We start from the raw sequence: 16,265 nt of genomic DNA, 5'->3' as shown, positions 1-16,265 counted from the left end.
TCTTCGTTGCCCTCACAAAAAAACTTCCACTCTTACATTGCCCCCACATGAGAGAAATCCTGGCTCCGGCCCTGCCCCAACCCAACCCGAGGTTTCAAATTGCTTTATAATTTTCAATTCTATCTATATATTCATTCCTGGCAGATAAACATTCTGGTCATTTTGACATAATCCAATGGTTGGAAGTCATTTTGTGGATCTAAGGATAATGGTTTGTATTAACTCTCCATCTTCATGGGTACGAGGGATTGTGATTTCTTTCTCCTAGAGTAAATTTGAAATTGTAAAGAATTCTTAAGCAATTTCCAACTTTAGTAGCCTATAAATAAATAAAAAATCCTACTGTAGTACGTTTTGATTTCCCATATTGATAAGAGAGTGAAAAAAACGAGGTGTTTCTAACTTACTAAAGAAAGAAAGCCATCCATCTCCCAAACACTTCCGCTATTTTTCTCCCTTAAAATTTGGATGTGTTCTATTGAACATGGATTTGCAAGTTGAATGTCTAATTCGATGAAAGAATCTATTTATTATGTTTGAGAATTGGATATTTCGACAATAAAACATGTGGATTTACATTTGTAGATAAATATCCATGTATATATATGTTTCAATTGATTGTAAAATTCTAAATTTAGTGTATTTGTAATTGTATTTGAGATTAAATCCCAACAACTGATATCAGAACTTCGATTGAATTATATTTTTAATCATAACATAATGATCATACTACCATTAAAGAAATTCAATAAAAAAATTCATAAATTAATAAAGATAATGGAATGTTTAATAATCAAATATAGAAAGTGAATCACGTTTTAAATTGAAGTTTCCAACCAATCTTTGTTGAAACTCAATAGTCATCTTGGCCAACAACACTACCCCATTTTAATCTCACCACCCACCTAAATATATATATCTCGATTGCCATTAGAATTGAAAAACCTTAACATGATTGAGATTTCTAGTTTTAAACCCAACTCCAAGCAATGTCGAGGTAGGCCTAGATCAAATCAATGGACCAAGAGTAGGCCCTAGTCAATAGATCGATACTTGTCAATCCATGGGCCAAGACCAAGTTCAACCTAGGTCTTTGGTCAATGACAAAAGACCTAGACCTCGATCTAAATCAATGCATTTAGACCAAAACTAAGATAAATCCAACCTAAATACAGATGGTAGGGCCCATCCCATAGGATTTGAAAGTGTCTCAATCTGCGGGTGAGAATCTGCTTTAGGTTTTTGGGAAAAATTTCTTTAAGAGATTTACAAAGTTGTCACCTAGTTTTACGGTTTAGGAACCGAAATTAACTCTAATATGGGTATAAAAAAATCAGGATCTTCGAAGAGATTACATCCGAGGATCAGATTACAGGATTAAAATGTGTTAGGCATCAATCCTGATCGACAAAAGTTGATCTCTACTAAAATAAAATAAAAAATACATTGCAGAAAAAACCTATTTTCTTATGTTAGTGTGATTGATTACCTTTGGATGTAATTGACACTTGATTGTTAGCGGTGTGTTCCCTCAGAGACTGTCGGTGATCATTCCTCTTGCGAATTTCCTTGGTTCGTATTCGCTTCTGGATCCGTTCCCAAGCTCTAAGGTAAGAATTTATGGGTGTTGTTCTAACTAGATTTGTATGATTTGAAGGTTTTCTAAGTGTTTTTGGGTTGGAAATCAAGGCCTGGTGGGGTATGAGTATTGCGTTTGGGGATTCAATTTTAGAGTTTTGGCGAAATTTTAGAGAGGCTTAGACAACTTTTTCCTAAGACTTCATAAGGCACATGAGATGTGGTGGTAGGGTTACCTTTCGAAAAAGGTTTTTGATAATGTTTGTGTTGGATTAGGTCTCTTTAGATAAGGCCTATCTCTTGATCCTCCAATGGTTTTAGATAAAATTTCAGGTGGTTCTGATTTAGATTTAATTTATTTGACCTTTGAAGAATAAAATCTTTTAATTTTTTGAGACCCCCATGAAGAGTTCTTTTATAAAATATTAGGTGGACCCCACTTAAATAAATAGGCTAGCACTTGGAATTGAGCCCATAGGCTTAATTAATTGCATTTATTAGTTTAAAAATTTTTCAATTTGATTTATTAAAATTCCACTTTACATTTATTAAGATTTTTAATTATTGATTTCAGATTTTTGAATTTTATAATTGAAAATTATTGTTTTGCCCTTAAAAAAAAAAAAAATTTACTTAAAGATGTTTTTTTTATGTTATAGGATGTTTACGAATCAATTTTTCACAAGGAATTCATTGGAAATATTAGTTTTATGTCATTTGTGACTTTTTGATGTGAAACGGTTGTGAGCCCCACGAGGGGAATTTTGGAAATTTTATCAAATTGTGAAAATTGGAAAAATCATGTATTTGGTTAAAGGTTGTCATTTTATGTTTTCCTAAGAGTTGTATGGTTTAAGAGGGTATTTTGGTGTTTAGGGGTATTTTAGTGATTTAGTCAATGTTTGATAATTTTTCTCGTAAAATTTCTTTTAATTACTAAATGATGATTTCTATGCTTAGAGTCGCATTTTCCTAGCATAGTGTGATTTCTAATATTTTTTTGAACGGAATACCACATTTGAGCTTTGGAAACATATCTAAAGATGAGCAAAAACTTTTACAACATTCGTCCATCATCAAGAATTGCCGTCCTTAGGTTGACAAATCGATTAATGAAGTGAGTGCAACAATGGGATGTCTTCAAGATCATAACCAAACCATGGCCAAAGGACAAATCCAATTTGATCAAGTTGACCCAATCTGATTTTGATCAAAATTTATGTGGCCCCACTTCCAGCTCCCAGTAGAAATGAGTGATTAAAATGCATTAACAAATGCTTTTTGAATGCACATAAGCACTTCCTAGTACGAGAAGTGTAACACAGTCTCATTAAGTGAAGTGAGGAGTGATTAAAATGCATTAACAAATGCTTTTTGAATGCACATAAGCACTTCCTAGTACGAGAAGTGTAACACAGTCTCATTAAGTGAAGTGAGGAGTGATTAAAATGCATTAACAAATGCTTTTTGAACACACATAAGCACTTCTTAGTACGAGAAGTGTATCGCAATCTCATTAGCGAATGACACCTTAATTTCTTGCAACACTACTAGCTTTGGCACCCCACATCTTACCATGCTTTTATATTGTAACCCTCCCCTCCCAAAATCCCAATCCTCTAAAGCTTACAAGAGAGGAAAAAACATCATTGAAAATCTTCTTTCCTTTTTCTTGTTACTACCCTCCTCATGTTCTCTTCTTAGAACTTAAGATGACAAACATGCCCTTGAATCTCCCTAAAGATTTGAAAAAAAAAAAAAAAAAATCTCTTTTAAATATTCTACAATTCTTGTTAGATTGTGATACCAAGGGAATACATTTTTTTATCCATCCATATTTATACACTACTCCCTCTCTAAGACATTTATGCATGTTTATTAGATTTTTTTCCTTTCAATCTAATAAAGATCCTACTCCTAGATAATAATAATAATTTCTGGAGTCTCTAGGCATCCACAGCCTTTCCTAAATAAGTTAGGCCTAAAAGAGATTCAAATACCTAGACAGTAAATTTTCATGATGATCTCTTAAGAACATTAGTGGAAAGGAAGACCTCAGATTTTCACCCAGCTCTGTCTGGAAGTTTTATACTGGCATATAATATTTTAACCATAGAAATAATCCATTGATCAAACACCACCAAAAACTTTCAATCCGAAAAACCCCAAAGTTGCTAAAGAAATTTAAAAATCCTTGTCTTTCACAAAGAAAGCAAAGTTTCCTGACCCAAACCAAACAAGCTAAAAATGGAGTTGAACGAGAAAGATACCCTCACAAAGAGTAAACTCTATCTTGCACCCTAATACCACCTCCACTACGAAATCAAATACCATACCCTTACTCCACCGATAGAGTTCTAGCTTAAATTGAGTTTTGATTCTATAAGAAGAAACTGTCTAAACAGTGGGGAGTCCATAATCACCAGATTTAATAGCTGTTATCCTTCTGACTGAGTCATAAAATTTGAGGATAGGAAACTAAAGAACCCCAACAGCTCTGACTACTCCTTTGGAAATCATGACAAAGAAAATCTGCCTATCAGGTTGAACAAGGTGAATCTAACAAAATCCAGTCCGTCCACTTGATTTGGTTTCAACAGCCATTGTTCTTCCATAAGGATTTCCTCCAAAAGGGTTTCAAAAACAACACAAGAAGCCTAATTAGCACCATTTGAAGTCCATAAATTCACCAGCTCCGCCTCTTTAGTATTTCATGTACACTACATTGCTGGCCCTAAGCCTGGATAAAGTAGGAAAGTTACATCAAGTTGGTAGACGGTGTAAATACTGTACCATCTCCTAGCATTAATCCTATGAGAGGAATGAATTTTCTACTTTATCATTGCAAATGATGCTCAAAAGATTTGGATTTGCCCTCTTAATGGAGCTGCAAGGAGTGTTTATCACCTATTTCAATGGTTGTATGAATCTTCCAATCCGGGAGCATGTTTTCAGGCCAAACATGGAGTACAGGAGTTGCATTTTTGTTTCTTCTGACTCTTAAACACTACCCAAAGAACAGTGGCTGGTATTTTTGGGACACTGGACAATTTGAAATAATGTGTTTTATGTAATTATTAACAAGCATCTGTGAAGAACTGTCACCTTATGAGGTTTGAAGTGCATAGACATATAATATGTATTTTTAATTTTTTGAGTATTATTCATATGTATATAACTTGAAAAAAATAAAAAGTCCTAGGAATCATATAATCCAACAATTTGAATCTCATTTCGTTTTTATGATTTTCAGATCGAATTCAATCCAAAAAAAAAAAAAAAAAAACCTTGTTAATCTTCATTACCCTCCAACAAAGAATAGACTCTCAACTGGATTTTATCTTCCTCGACAAAGCTATCCCTAGTCCCAAAGATCTCCCTTAAACTCCATGAAGTCCACTTTTCTTCCATTTAGAATTCCCCTCATAAAACCAATACTAAATGGTTTCTTTCATAGACTTGAATACCAATTGGGGATAATAAAGCAATCAATTGACGCCATAAAAATGCTGTCAGGAAATACTAAATGATGGGGAATTAACAAGAAAGCCTACATGATAATTTTTTTTTTTTTGACGAGTACAAAATTTATTAAAACAGCAAAGAGAGTACAAGAAAAACAAGGCAGTCGAGATGACCAACCAAGAAATAAAAGCACCTAACTAGAATACATTTTCTCCCAACGGAAGACAAAGTCTTCGAAAAAGACACCCATAAAATCCGGGCAAAGCTTACACCAAAAGAATAAATGGCCTAAAATTTTCAGCAAAATATCCTGGGTTGTTGACACTTCACCCTTGAAAATTCCCCCCGTTCCTTTCTAACCATAAACCCCAACAAATGGCAAACAGAAGTATAACCTCCACAAAGAATTCAATCTCCCTGAAAACAGAGACAAATCCCAACTCTGAAATAAAGAGAAAACTGAATTTGGGAGTAGCCAAGGAATCCTGAAGAGATCAAAACAATGATGCCAAATAGGAGAGGAGCACCCAAGATGAAGAAGAATGTGATCGACTGACTCAGCACTTGATATACAAAGTCCACAAGAATTGGGCATTACAAAGCCTCTCTTGATTAAAAAAATCAAGCGTTGGTAATTTATTCAATACATAATAATTAATTCACCAACAAATTTATGTCAATGTGAAAGAAACTAAAAAGACTATCTCATGGAATTTAGAGAACCCAAAAGAAATTAAATAAAACACAATATCCAGATGAATTTTTTCCATTTTTGAAAATGAATCTATCAAATTTACAAGGTAAGATCTACTCATCGATCATGGACGATGTCCTCAAGAACCAACCTCAAGCGGCAAGCAAACACATCCAACTCTACAACACGTTGCTCCCGGCACCTCTTTAATAAATCGGCCGCTTTCTGACGTTCAGAACAGCCAGATGAAGTAGAAGTAAACCTATCATCTCGAAAAAGAAGGCCACGACTGATGAAACCCATTCTGGTTTCTTCGAGAGAAATATCAAACACATCCATAACTATCTTCGACACAATTCACCCAAGACCATCACCACCACTCAAAAAATCGATTTTTTTTCATTGCCCGACATCTCAAAATTACCACCACCTATATCATTGGGATATGACAAGATATAGGGATGGATCCGTATCTGAATCGAGGCAAGGAACATTAAAACATATCAACTGCAAATATCAAGGTGTTGGTCGAGTTTTTTCTCATGTCGTGTCTCTAAGTAAATAATGAGAAGTGTCATGTCCCAAATTGTAACATGCATCCCCGTAATTAAGTGTTAGAATATCGAGTTGTGAGAAATTTTTCATACAATGATAAACACATAATACAATGATACAATATATTGCAGCGAAAGCATAACTAAATACAATAACTAAATACAATACATAAACAAAAACAACCCTTTCAAAATCAAAGATCCCATCCCAAAATCATAGCCCTAACCCTAATCTCATCCCCAATAGAAACTCCCAACAAAGAAGCAAAATACCATGAAGATTTCAAACTACACCCCCTTTCAAATTCCATCGCATATGAACCGAATCAAACGAAATCCACTTCCTTCAAGGTCTCCTCGATTCCTCAACCGATGGTTTGATCTTACCTCGCAACCTTCCATTCATCTGCAATTGCTTCTCCAAATCGAATCCCCAAACTTACACCAAGTCCCAGCTTTCTGAAAAACTGTCACTTATGCAAGAAGAGGGTAGAGGCCAAGTAAAAAAATGCCAAACGATTCACTAAAACGTGACCTAAATCAAACAATTTAGAACGGGTTGAGTCGGATTCAATTCTAGTGAACAAAAAATGCTTCGAATGTAATTTTAGTGTATAGGATCTAAGTCTAATCAGATAAAATTTTCGGATCTGAATATGTATATCCTTAGATCTGACCTGGGCTCGACCCATTTTATACCCTAGCTTAGGTTGTGTATTAGCCCAACGAATTTATTTTGGGCTTGTCTCGATCTAGGCAATTGACTTGGACCAAGTCTAAATCTCTTAACGTGAATCAAATGCTTATGCTGGCCTCAATCTTGGTACACCAACTGATGGGTTTCGGCATATTTACGAAATCCTTATCTTGGTCCATCAACCTGGACTAAACCAAAGTCTACATTGCTTTAACTTTAAATTTTGTAACTGATGAAAACTAACTTCCAATCGTCCAATTTTCAACCCTAATTGCAAACAAGAAAAAAAATGGTGTAACGAGACGACGTCATCAACCAAGATGATCGGTAAGATCTGGTCAGAAACTTAGATTAAAAAAAACTTGATTAAATCAAGTTTCTATATTTTCAAATTGATTTTCTTCCTTTTAATTCATGGTATTTGCTTGAATCTCTTCAATGGTAGTTGATTCTCTTTATTTTGATTGAAAATAAAATTCAATCTAAAATCTGATATCAATTGTTGGGATTTGTTCCCAAATATAATTACAAAGTCACTTGATCTAGAATTTTAAAATCAATCAAAATATACAAGCACGTATTATTACCTACAAAAATAAATTCAGACCTCTTGATAAGAATCTCAAATTATCAAGCATGACAAAGAGATTCCTTATTTTTATTCGACGTCTAAAATAAAAAATTATAGTCAAGAGAAAAAGAGGTTTAACCAAATCCCTACCACATAACTAGCTTTGATAGGGGAAATAGCAAGAAAATATGGGAGGAGAACAACTATCTTTAATGAGTTAGAAATACCCTATGTAATTCTACCCACTATGAAGAGTGGATTGAGGAAGTTTTTCTCTAATCAAAATGGGAAATCAAGATTCACTAAAGTTGCAAATTGTTAAAGTTTGCTTTCTAAATTTCAATTTTACCCATATATTCATTCGTTGTAGATAAACATTATGGTCATTTTAACAGAATCCAATGCTTGGAAGTTATTGTTTACCAAACAATAATCTCGCACATCTCATTACTTCTCCAACGTGCTTACCAAACAATAATTTACCCAAACATGCTTCTCAACTTCTATTTCTAGGATTTCCTAATTGTAGATCAGTTGTATAAGTTGGCTGCAACTCCAAATAGCCCTAGGTTAGAAAATACGGAGAAACATTGATGGCAATGTTTGTGGATCAAAAGATATTGGTTTGAATAACCTTCCATCTTTATGGGTAGTATGAGGGATTATGGTTATGAAATTTTCAAAATCATAAAGTGTTTTGAAGCAATTTCCAACGTTAATACGTTTTGATTTTCCATTTTGATAGGAGAGAATCTTCCTCAACCTCACTTTTCATGATGTGAGGTGTCTCTAATTTATTAAATAAAGAAAATCATCCACCTCCTACACACTTCTATTATTTTTCTCTTATCAAATTGCCCTATTGATCATGGATTTGCAAGTTGAACATCTAATTCGGTAAAGGAATCTCTCTACTATGCTTGAGAATTGGATATTGCGATCAAGAAGCATGTGGATTTACATTTGTAGGTAATAATCCACGTACGTATGTTCCAATTGATTGTAAAGTTCTAAATTTAGTAAATTGTAATTATATATGAGATTAAATCCCAACAATTGGTATTAGAGCTTCAATTGAGTTTTATTTTCAATCAAAACATAAAGAACCTACTACCATTAAAGAAATTCAATAAAAATATTCATGGATTAAAATAAAGAAAATCAAATTTTTTGATAATCAATTTTCATTGATTATCAAATATAGAATGTTAATCAAGTTTTATATTGAAGTTTCCAACCGATTGTTGTCAAACGGAGTCATTGAACCTCGATAGCCATTACGGCCAACACTAGCCTATTACCCCCCCCCCCCCCCCCCCCCCCCTCAAAAAAAAATAAATAAAATAAAATAATAATAATAATAATAATAATTCTTGATTGCAATCAGGATTGAAAAACTTTTACATGACTAAGAATTCTAGGTAGAGGCAGGCTTAGACCACATCAATGGACCAAGGGTAGGCCCTAGTCAATAGACTGATACTTGTCAATCAATGGGCCAAGAACAAGTTCAACCCAAGTCCTTGGTCCAAAACAAAAACCTAGACCTCGATCCAAGTCAATGCACCTAGACCAAAACTAAGATAAATCCAACCTAAATACGATTGGCAAGTCTAGGACCCAACCCAAGCCCATAGGATCATAACTAGAACTAGGATCATAACTAGAACAAGGCCAACGGACAAACCAATATGATCAAGTTGACCCAATCCAATTTTGATCAAATTTCATGTGGCCTTGCTTCCAACTCCACGTAGAAATGATAAGATTAATTGAAATGCATAACAAAAGCTTTTCAGATGCACATAAGCAATTCCCAATACGAGAAGTGCAATGTGGTCTCATTAGCAAACGACACCTTAATTTCTTGCAACACTACTAGGTTGGCGTTCTTTCCTTGTTCTTGTTACTAACCTCCACTTGTTCTCTTCTTAGAACTTAAGATGGCAAACATGCCCTTGAATCTCTCTCAAGATTAAAAAAACATCCATGTTAAAGATTCTAAAATTCTCGTTAGATTGTGATACCAAAGGATTGCATTCTTATTCATCCATATTTATATACTTTTCCCCCTCCTTTTTTATGCATGTCATCCCAATTTTTTGCCTTATTGGATTAATAAGAAAAACACCACTCTGAAAACTTGGGGAAGAATAGTTGTAGTGTCTTTTCCTTTCAATCTAATAATGATCCTAGATAACAAGAATTCCAAGAGAGGAGAGGCATCCACATAATTTCCTAAATATATTAGACTTAAGAGAGATTCAAATACCTACAGAGTTAATTTTCAGGATGAACTCTTAAGAACATTAGCGGAAGGGAAGACCTCAAATTTTCACCCAGCTCTATCTAAAAGTTCTATACAGGCATAATGTGTTAAGTATAGGAATCCAATGATTAAACATCATAAAAAACATGCAATCCGAAAAACCCCAAAGTTACTAAAGAGATTTAAAATCCACCTTGTCTTCCACAAAGAGCACAAATTTTCTTAACCCAGACCGAGCAAGCTTAATGGAATTGAACGAGAATGGTATCCTCTAAACTATATCTTGCACCTTGATAACGCCCCCACTACGAAATCAAATACCCTAGCCTTACTCCAAAGACCATAGCATAAATTGAATTTTGGTTCTATAAGCAAAAATTGTCTAAACTGGAAGTCAATAATCACCGGATCTAATAGTTGGTATCCTTCAGTCAGAAAATTTGAGGATAGGGAAACTAAAGAACCCCAACAGCTTTGACTACTACCTTTGAAATCATAAACACAGAAAATCTGCCAAACAGGTTGAAGACAATGGATCTAGGGAATCCACTCCTTCCACTTGATTTGTTTCCTTTTTTGATCAATAAACATATTTTAATGAGTTTAGTAACTTGATGCTAACGGGATTTGAACCCAGGTCTTCAGTATCATCACCCAAAGACTTTACCAACGAAGCTAGTTGGCACCCCCAAAACTGAGGGGCAGCCAACTAGCTTAGTTGATAAAGTCTTTGGGTGATGATACTAGAGACCATTATTGAAATCATTAAAATAGTTTTATAGATTAGAAAAAAAAAAAAAGGCATCGTTCAATAATTCGGTGCACTTGATTTGGTTTCAATAGCCATTGTTCGTCCATAAGGATTTCATCCAAAAAGGTCTCAAAAACATGAACACCAACGACAGGTTTGAAAAAAGCAGTAGAGAAAGGTAAAGTCTGACTTCTTGTCTGCCGAGAAGAGGTGGCCTAATCATTTCCCTTAGAAGGAGCTGCAGAGGCATCCCCTTCACCAACCTACGTTTTTAGCAATCGGAGCAAAAAGCCTAGCACCTTCCGAATATGAAACTGAAATCAAGTCAACAATCAAAGGTTTCGATGGAAAATTTGTAAATCGTCTTACATCATTTTCCCTTCCATTTTTCAACAACTGGCTCGCCCATCAATTCATCCACACCCAGAATGTTGTAGTCATGTCTCCCATCTTAGAGCCAGCATCATATATCTCCCTGGTTAAATTCAAGCTGTTATTAGTCTCTACGAAATCGAAAATCTGTATCATCACCCCAAAGTAGTATGACTAGAGCTTTCTGAAAACCAAATTGATCTAAAAAAAGCTGAAATCTCTGACTTCTTTCTCAAAATTAACCCCCCCCCCCTTCCAGCTAAGTAAGAAGGAAATGAAGGTCAAAGTAGGGGGATTGGAAAGCTATAGTGGCATGGGGGTACCGCAACAAAAACCTTAATTGTTTTTCAATTGAAGGACAATGAGGCTTCAGGAGATTAAGCAGGTAGCAAACATCCCGAAAGCGTTAGGGAATCTCTAAAACCTTCACCATCAAATCTCTCATCCTTGGGGTCAAATTAAATTCATCCATTGCATGCTCCACTACAAAGGTAGGGATGAGAATGGTAAAAAACCTACCTATAATCGCCTCGAAAATCCAAGAAAACCCAAAAAAGTTCTCTTTAAGAAAATACTTGGATTCAACCTCCATCTCGATATACCGAAGCCCTTCCCTTTGGAAGGAACAATAGACCTGTACTCCCAATCCCTTGATACCCTTACAAGGTACTTGTACCATATTTTATCAATATCCTTAATACCAAGGATAAGTGATAAGGGCTTTCTGAACAAACTGAGGTAAAAACATTCCTAACCAGTGGACCTTCTTTTTAACTAATACAAGTGCCTAATGATGTCACGGCCTATACTAAGGTTATTCTTACCGTTAAGTTCTTCCACACCTAAGAAGTCTGAAAAATTCTTGTTCACCTAGGTGAAGGTCAAATTGATGGGCGAGCCAATCACCGAGAAAAGAAATGGGAAAGGTGTCGGGCCTTCTACTAAAAATCGTAGGTTAATGAAGGTTGGTACCTCTTCAATCTCTGCTAAGGGAAAGGATCAGACTACCTCTTCTCGGCAGACAATGAGTCAAAATCTACCTTCCTCTATTACTCCTCAAAATCTACCACTATGCGAAAATCACAATTCAAAACTGTCGATGGCCGATTAGAGTTGATCAGCAAATGCTTAATAAGAACTCTCTATGCTCAGTAATCGCTAATGCCATTATTCATCCTATGGATGAGACTTATTTGAAGAAATTTGATGAGAAGACTTTGCAAGAGGACATGATGGCTGACCTCATCAGTGTAAGTGTTACCATTGCTCTTTTTTTTTTTTTTTTTGCTATCTTGGTTTTTCTTTCTTTCTTTATTATTTTTAACTTCTCTTTTCCCTTTTTTTCTCCCAAGTTATCTACCGAGCATGTGAGACGTCCTCCAGAGTGATAACAAAGGGGGAGGAGGCTATGGCCGCTGTTCAAGATCTCACAATTGTAAAAATGAAAAAGTCCAAGCTCCAAAATGATCTAAACTTGATCAAAGCTACCGTTGACAAATTGAAGGTCAAGCTGACCAAAGCACGATAAAAGGATGTAGAGCTGATAGGGAAGCGGAGACCAAGAAGAAGAAACTCTTTGACAAGCTAGTAAAGTAGTCAAAATAGCATATTGAAGCCTCCAAGCTAATAATCTGGGCAGCATTCTTCAAGGAGCTCAACTTGGTTGACCTTTTGGCGAACATTTCTAAAATTATGGAGCAGGATGCCTGAACCAAGACAGACGTGGGTGGGAAGGAGGATGACAATGATGTGACAACTATCGCTAGGCACCATGGAGAGGGTAAAGCGAACCCAAAGGCCGAGATACAAACTCGATCTAATATGGTGGATGCAAAATCTTAATCATTCTTAAGTTTTAAAAAAATTGTTTATAATTGCTCTTAAGGGCTTAAGTACAATCCTACTATACGCACCGTAAAGGTGCTTTAACACGTTGGCCGTGACAAGCCTGGATACAATTTTTCTTGTGGTACCTGTCAAAGAGTCTTTGAAGGCTAAGTTAGTAAACAATGGATGAAGGGTGGAAAATCGAAAAGGATGATGACTAGTAATGTTGCAAAATGAGGAATTTCTACCTCTGAGAGAGTGGGAAAAATCAACTATGAACCCTCTCTCATTCTTTAAGAAGGGATTTTATAACTGAAATCCAGAGACGTGTCACCACACAGCCAATCTAGGTGTAATGCTTGATAAGACGTGAGCTGGATGGGAACTGTTGACTATGCCCTTGGATTTCGTGTCCATGCCTCATTAATGTTGATTATTGAGTTTGATTAATAGTGTCTCGATGCAATTAATGTTGAGTTGGTGTGATTTCAATGTTTAGGGTGGGGTGAGTCAGAAAATGTCATCTCTCTTCTTGATTGATAAGTACTTTAAGATATCTCATTAAATGCTGTGGATTTTGTATGGTGATGAGCTCAGATTGATTTGAATTTTGTCTCATTATGTATTATCTCTAGGACCGAGCTGATCATCATACCATGTTGATAATATCTTACACTAAACTGTGAGTTTGATCTAGCATTGCATGGGTGGAGCTAGGATTTGGTACTGACTGAATTTACCTAGCAATCCTTACCTTGACGATGATTCTGATCGGATTCTTCAATGTGCATGGTTCATACCGTGCTACTAGAGAATTTTGGAATGACAAAGATAAGATGGGGTGTTTTGCTCTGCCCCCATGCTCGATGGGAGTCATGAAACCATTGTGTTGAGTGACAACTCTGTGAGGCCCTTACAAATCAAGCTCAATGTTTAGAAAGTCAAATTTTGGGTACACATGTTCCATTCTAAAATAGGGACAAAAATGGTATCCACAGTAGTGCTTTTTCTAAGAAAAGTAATCCATACATCCCACTTTTCTACCATTTAAAATTCTACTCATAAAACCAATACTAAATGGTTTCTTTCATAGATTTTTTTTTTTTTTTGATAAGTAGTTTATTTCATAGGTTTGAATAACAATTATGGAGAATGAGGAAATTAATTGACATCACAAAAATGCTATCAGGAAAAACTCAATGATGACTGATTAACAAGAAACCCTATATAACAATACATCCAAATATATATATATATATATATATATATAATATATATATATATATATATATATATATATATATATGTCAAATGTAAAAAAAGCTAAAAAGGCTATCTATCTGATGGAATTTACAAAACCCAAAATAAATTAAATAAAACACGATAGCCAGATGAATTTCCTTTTTCCATTTTTTGAAAATGAATCTATTAAATTTACAAGATAAAATATACTCATCGATCATGGAAGGGCGTCTTCAAGAATCAACCTCATGCGACGAGCAAACACATCTAGTTCTGCAACACGTTGCTCCTGGCACCTCTTTAATAGATCGGCCACTTTCCCAAGTTCGGAATAGCCAGATGAAGCAGAAGTAGATCTGTCATCTGTATAAAGAAGGCCACGACGCACGAAACCCATTCTGATCTCTTTGAGAGACCTATCAAACACATCCATTATTGTCTTTGACGCACTCAAAAAACCCAATTTTTCTCCTTGCCCATCATCAAATTTACCATCACCACTCAAAAGATTCAATTTTTTAACTTGACCATCATCAAAATTAACAGCAACATTCAAAATATCCAATTTTTCTCTCTGCCCATCATCTAAATTACCACCACTACCGGTATTAATCTCGTTGTCATCATCAAGATCAAGGGAATTTTTGTGAAATTCAATCTGGGGATGAGCAGATGGAGGAGGAAGAGTAGGCAAAGAAGGGGTAAAATTGGGAGAGAAACTAACTTCAACCCTAACACAAGTAGGCTTTTTTTTCTTATTGGAATTAAAAGGAGACGAAGATGAGTACGAAGGGTGCCAGAGTTGCTTAGAGAGATCGAAAAGCGATCGATCGTGTGGAGTCGAGAGCGAGAAATCAAGACCACGAGCAAGTCGAGCAGAGATGACATGGAACTTCTTGCGTAAGCGGCGAAGCTTTTCAGAGAGTTGGGATTTGGTGTAAGGTTGGGGAATCGATTCGGAGAAGCGAGTGTAGAAGCATTGGAGGTCGCGGGGGAAGATCAAACCATCGGTTGAGGAATCGAGGAGACCTTGAAGGAATCGAATTTCGTCTGATTCGGTCCATATTCGGTGGAATTTGAAAGGGGGTTGTGGTTTGAGATCTTCGAGGTATTCTTCTTCTTCGTCTTCTTCGTTGGGAGTTTCGATTTTGGGGATGAAATTAGGGTTAGGGTTATAATCAGGTGATTTGCGTTTGATAGGTAGTTTGCGAGCAGCAGTTTTAATGGAGATGGGTTGGGGTTGGGGTTGGGGTTGGGCTGGTGTTGGTGTTGGGGTGGACGCCATGGCTTTGGAGAAGGAGAATGGAATGGTGAGGTTAGGGTTAGGGTTGAATCAAATCAAACAAGGGGACGAACCCTAGTTCGTAGGTGCAGGGGCTGTCGATTTGAGTTATGGATTTAAACCCGAGTTTCAGGATCGGATCGTTGTCCACTGAGTCCATCTTGACTCATCCGAGTCGGATACTGTATTGCTAAACCGTTTCACACCGATTTCGACTCGATAATGAAAAGTAAATTTGTTTTACCCCTGAGAAAAAGGAAAAATTAGAGTCGCCTCCTCGTGAAATGCAAGATGACGTCTGCAACGCTGGACTTCTATTGAGCTAAGCATCCTGTTCTCTAAAATGTTTTTCCATTAACGAGAAGTGTTCAAAGTCCAATTTACCCCTAAAATATTTGAAATGACAAAAATACCCTTACTTAAGGGTTCGATCGAACGACTATCTCATTCATTTTCTTCACAGTTGAAATGAAAGGACGACAAACCTTAATTCATTTAAAGCTTTTCTCTTCGATATCAATGGTAAATGAGTAGATTTTAAACTTGTTTTCAACTGAAGAGTAACCCAATACTTCGAATCTCCACATACAAAACACTCAAGTTGTATTGTTTTTAACAAAAATAATTATGATTAAATTAAAAAAAAAAATAGAAATTAGTAAAATCTTCCTTTTGTTAGTGTTATCTTCCCATTCATAACAAATTTGTTATTTCCTTCATTTTTTTTTCAAACAAAAGAGGACTAATGAACTGAAAAAAAAAGTCGAAATAACTCACTTGAATTTTCTTATTTCCACTCATTATATCAAAAGTCGCGTCTTAAACAAGACATAATGGATTAAGCCTTATCAAAATAAACATTGTTAACGAACATAATAGGTCAACGAAAGTAAAGTAACAAATTCACTAGAAAAGAATTAGTGTACCAAAATCAAAATTTAGACATAGCTTGTGCACGTTTTG

The 16,265-nt window shown here is 35.6% G+C and overlaps 1 protein-coding gene across 1 annotated transcript; it reads right to left on the bottom strand.

Annotated features, from left to right (window-relative positions):
• Positions 1 to 14,164: 14,164 nt before the first annotated feature.
• On the bottom strand, positions 14,165 to 15,406 carry LOC147398035 (uncharacterized). The gene has a single exon (XM_086447148.1). It carries the CDS (start codon positions 15,303 to 15,305, stop codon positions 14,238 to 14,240), a length of 1,068 nt encoding a protein of 355 aa, XP_086303274.1. The 5' UTR covers positions 15,306 to 15,406; the 3' UTR covers positions 14,165 to 14,237.
• Positions 15,407 to 16,265: the final 859 nt, after the last annotated feature.

The sequence above is a fragment of the Akebia trifoliata genome, chromosome 7, assembly GCF_017979445.1.
Source record: "Akebia trifoliata isolate Shusen 1 chromosome 7, ASM1797944v1, whole genome shotgun sequence".
Lineage (NCBI taxonomy): Eukaryota > Viridiplantae > Streptophyta > Magnoliopsida > Ranunculales > Lardizabalaceae > Akebia > Akebia trifoliata.
Note: the sequence above shows the minus strand (reverse complement) of the source record. Positions and strands in the feature narration are given on the sequence as shown.